This window comes from Limulus polyphemus, unplaced genomic scaffold (assembly GCF_000517525.1).
Source record: "Limulus polyphemus unplaced genomic scaffold, Limulus_polyphemus-2.1.2 Scaffold2734, whole genome shotgun sequence".
NCBI lineage: Eukaryota > Metazoa > Arthropoda > Merostomata > Xiphosura > Limulidae > Limulus > Limulus polyphemus.
The window spans coordinates 130,924-135,605 of record NW_013668344.1 but is presented as its reverse complement, the minus strand read 5'-3'; the positions used below and the strand labels follow the sequence as shown (position 1 = coordinate 135,605).

The 4,682-nt window shown below is 29.8% G+C and overlaps 1 protein-coding gene across 1 annotated transcript in view; it reads left to right on the top strand.

Moving 5' to 3' along the window:
• The window catches only part of LOC106467771 (ATP-dependent RNA helicase DHX36-like), a 51,119-nt gene that overhangs the window by 10,183 nt on the left and 36,254 nt on the right, over positions 1-4,682 (top strand). The window contains exons 2-5 of the mRNA XM_022395965.1: positions 992-1,066; positions 2,011-2,177; positions 3,759-3,840; positions 4,123-4,266. Of these exons, the coding sequence (XP_022251673.1) occupies positions 992-1,066; positions 2,011-2,177; positions 3,759-3,840; positions 4,123-4,266 (468 nt within the window). The remainder of the gene's footprint in view (positions 1-991; positions 1,067-2,010; positions 2,178-3,758; positions 3,841-4,122; positions 4,267-4,682) is intronic.

Sequence of the window (4,682 nt, the reverse complement as noted above, 5' to 3'; positions counted from 1 at the left end):
CAATATAAGACTACTGGGTATTTAACAATATAAGACTACTGGGTATTTAACAATATAAGACTACTGGGTAATTCTAGTTTTTAAAGATGCTTTTGGCAGTGAATAAAGTATAGAAGTAATGTTATTTATTTAGTTTAATGTTAGTTTATCTGTTTTTTAACTTTCTTACATTAGGTAGCATGATAACTACATACTAGAATATGGATATGTAAAGAGGCGGACACTTCTCGAGAAGTATTTGAAAAATTCCTTCGTACTGTAAATACTTCATGTCCACAGTGAATTTGAATCTTATTTTTTTTGTTAAAACCTGTTTAATAAACATAATGTATTACTCACGATATAAATAAGTATCAACAAATAAACCAACTATGTAATAATGAACAGTGAGGTGGGGGTCTTTAGCTTTCTTAATGTCTGTCATTAGTATAACAACCATATTGTGTCATTGTAATGCCATCACAAAGATTGTGATCTTTCTCAATTGACTGGCCAAGTATCCTTTCAAGGAAGAAGTAAAGAATAAATCTATACCATTGCATCTAATTCTACTTAGAGTATTTTTATTAAAAAAAGGCTTACCTAGATAAACGATTTCTGTGTTAAGTATGACTTAGAACACATTAAATAAGCTTGGATAAAATTCTGAAATCAACATGGTGAACAAAGAAAACCCTATCAGTCCACAAGAACCCTGAACCTGTTGAGCAGATTTGTTTATTTTCAAATAGAACATCAGATTTCAGAAAATGTCCGCAAACAAAACTTTCAGATTCCAGAAAATGTTCGCAAACAAAACCCGATGTTTTCCAAACAACTAAATATATAATTTTTTTTTAAATTTAGAATGATTCAGATAAATTATCTCCACATAAATGATGTAATATTCAGACTTTTTTAACTGGTATAATATGTTCATTAAAGTATGGGGAGTTTGTATTTTTGTGTTACACATGAGGTGAACATGTTGATTTAAACATTTTTTTTGCAGCAAATTACCAAGAGAAAAGGGATCTATCTTATATTGTACAACTGGAATCTTACTTCAGAGAATGCAAAATGATCCGTAAGTAAAATTTGGTTTCCAGTGTATGTTCATGATCTGTGTGTTACGTACGAAATATATCATCATATACTCAAACTACTATATAAAGTGTATTTAATCTTTAATTAATTAATTAATAATGAGAAGTTTTAATTTTTATATCATACTGTTATCTTCAATTTCTAGCATATTTATGTTAAAACTTATGAAGTCTGTTATGAGCAGAGAATGCGAGTCTTCATTTCAAGGAGCTACGAACTCGTCTTTTTTCAATCAGCCTGAATATCTTTGGGCATTAAACATTTTGAAGATTTTGTATATTGCTGTTAACCCGGGAACAGTGATATAATAAAACTGTCTTCTTATTGAGCATGTTTCATTGTCATTACTGTATTAAAAATGTAGCCTCATCATTTGTTGATAAGGCAAATAGAAAGATAGATTCAGTCATTATTTGTAAGTATAATTTTTGGATCTATGTGTACTTTTATATGATATAAATATTACCATTACAGACATGAGACGACATTTTAGATTTTACCTGCTTTTCCAGTCAAATGGGGATACTGGAACTTAACTTTCTGTTAAATATCTTAATTGATATAGTTTCTTTGTTGTTATCCAGGTTTCGTAATTTTTAATATTTGAGGAAGAAGTTATAATTAAGTAAATATGATGCTTTTTTTTAATATTGAACACATTTTAATTTTGAGTAAGACAAAAGTTCAAAAAATATAATTTATACTCAAACTAGAGAATCATAAGTCATAACTAATGAATTTTAACCAAAAATATTGTTTGTTTTTTTTTCCAAATTATTTGAAGAACCGGGAAAAAATTTCTATGAGCCAGGTCTTTCATAATTTATGATTGAAGTACACAAAAATAGTTTTTTTGATAAAGACATATGAACATTTTTGTGGCTTTTTTGTTTTCTCATGCAAAAGTATTTTTGCATTCCTTAGATATTTGTCAAAAATTTCTCACATTATTTTGGATGAAATACACGAACGGGATTTAGACTCTGAATTCTTGATAATAATTTTGAAAGACCTACTAAAACAACGACAAGATTTGAAAGTCATACTCATGAGTGCAACGTTGAATGCAGAGCAATTCTCCCAATATTTTGGTAAGTTATAAAACAGAAGTATTATGTAGTAATTTCCATAGATAACACACTCGGTATATGGTTGCTTGCCTGTTTTTCTCTATTTCAGAGTTTGTACTACTTCTCTGTTGGCATAACCAGGTGGTTAGGGCATTCGACTCGCAATCTGCGGGTTGTGGGTTTGAATCCCCATCCCACCAAACATACTCGCCCTTTCAGCTGTGGGGGAGCATTATAATTCAAAACAAACTTCTCTGACAAATATTTCGAGTGGTTGGTTTAATAACAAGAGTATTTCAAATACTGTTAATTCATTCCATTAGGTTATAGATTTATTACATTACAGGTTTTATAAACTGGGCTTCACCATTGATTCAAGAGAATAAAATTATTTTGTTTAAACTATTTCTTGTCCTTTCTTTTACATCTCCAGATTTAACTAATACCTTATCAGTTGCCCTTCACATGTGATCAAGTAAAATTTATTAAGCGAGTTTTGTTGGAATGTAATTAAATATCTCGGATAAATCTGTACACGTATGTCGATGCTTTTGAAAATACTGAAGCTTACAGTTGCTGTTTTTCAAAAGTTTGATGAGGATAGCCCAAAATTAGCAACTGTTACTTTCAGAGTGTATCTTTGATAACCACTATAATTGACTAATAAATTTTCATTGTAGTTTTAAACATTTTCTTGTTGTATTATCTGAAAGCTAACTCTTTTGAACAGATAACTTCCGATTATTATGGAAATGAATATTTGTTACTTAAAAATTTTTAAAGTATAAACAACTTAAAACAGGATTTAAAAAAAATACACCACAGGATACAATGTTTGATGCAACATGTCTTAACCTTGTGTCTTTTGGTGTATTTAATCTGGGTTTTAACTGTTTACCCTTTAATTTTGGAAGAGAACATGTTTTTAGGTACTTACTGAATTTGAAAGTTATTTTTTCCTCATATCTGAAGTTATGTTAATTATGTTTCTTAATTTGTTATGCTTTTTCCAAACGTTATTTGAGCTTTTTAATTCGATATCACCTCCGTGTTTCAGTTGTTTTTTAGATTAATTCATCCCCCCCATTCTTGACTCAATGGTAAGCTAAAGGGCTTATAACACTAAAATTTGTGGTGTGATCCATCCAATTGCCCTGTGCAGCTTTGTGCTTAGCAGTAAACAAACAAATATTGTTAGATTAAATCAGATTAAACTTGTAGTTTCTAATAATTGATTTTTTATGATTATTTTCAATGATTGTGTAATAAAATGTTAAATAGTGTTGTTGGTACAAAATATAAATAATTAACAGATAGATACCCCTTTCTTTTATATACATAGATCTTTTTTATTCGAAATAAATATCGGGAATTAGGAAAGTCAAAAACAAAAGCATATAGCTGAAGCACATATTCCAATTGTTGTATCTACATTATTTATAGTAGCATACAAAAAACTATCGTACTTACATATCTTTTGATGTTTGACATGTCTTTACAAATAATAAGCTTGATGATGATGATTTGAAATAATCAGTTATTGACAGAAAAACAACAACAACAGCAGTATTTACCTTCTTTTTTTTCTGTTTATTATCACAGGAAACTGTCCCATGCTGAATATTCCAGGTTTTACTTTTCCTGTGAAAGAGTATCTATTGGAGGATGTTTTAGAAATGATTAGGTGTGTTTCGTTGCTATACAAAATAATTTGAAGTAAACCAGTTATGACTGCTTATCGTATATGATGGGCTATATGTATAAACACAATTGTGTAAGATTTTATTACTAAATTTTTTTTTTCAAACTTAACAGACAGGTTGATCATAGCCTCTTTTGATATACACTGTTTATGTCATCTGTACTTACACTGATTATAATGCAGGATTCGATTATTTCAAAGTAATTGTAGAATGAAAACAAATATGAGTATAATGTCATTGTTTCTCACAATGCTATTTTATAGATATGAACCAAAGTTCAATAGAAAAAATTCTCAAGAAAACATGACTCCTTGGAAAAGACATACAAAACAAGGCAAGAAGCTGATGGAGAAAGAAAGAGAACGTCAAGAGGCCATGGGTTGTTATCTTCGTACGTTGGAAGGCAGGTAAAAGTCTTCATTATTGAGTTTATCAGTGATGCATGAACTACAACTGTATTTCTTTTCTTTAATATATACTAGACACCGTGTCCCATTGGGTCACCCACTATTCAGAGGTTATGAAGAATTCAAGCTAATTTCGGTATTGCACCAAATTGAAGGTTTATTTTGAGATAATTTAATTAAATATTTCAATCCATTCGTGTTATTCATAATTCAAGAAAATGTATTTGATTGTTGATCGGGATTAAAAGGAAAGACCATTTCATTTTTCAAAGAAGATTGGAACATTGACAGGAGCATAGATTTGAACGAAGAAGTTTCGTAAAGAGCGCGAATGGGAGTGTGATGTAAAATTACTCATGCTAGAAATTTTCATAAAAGTGACCCGAAAAACGTCGGTAACCCGTGGCCCGATTTTA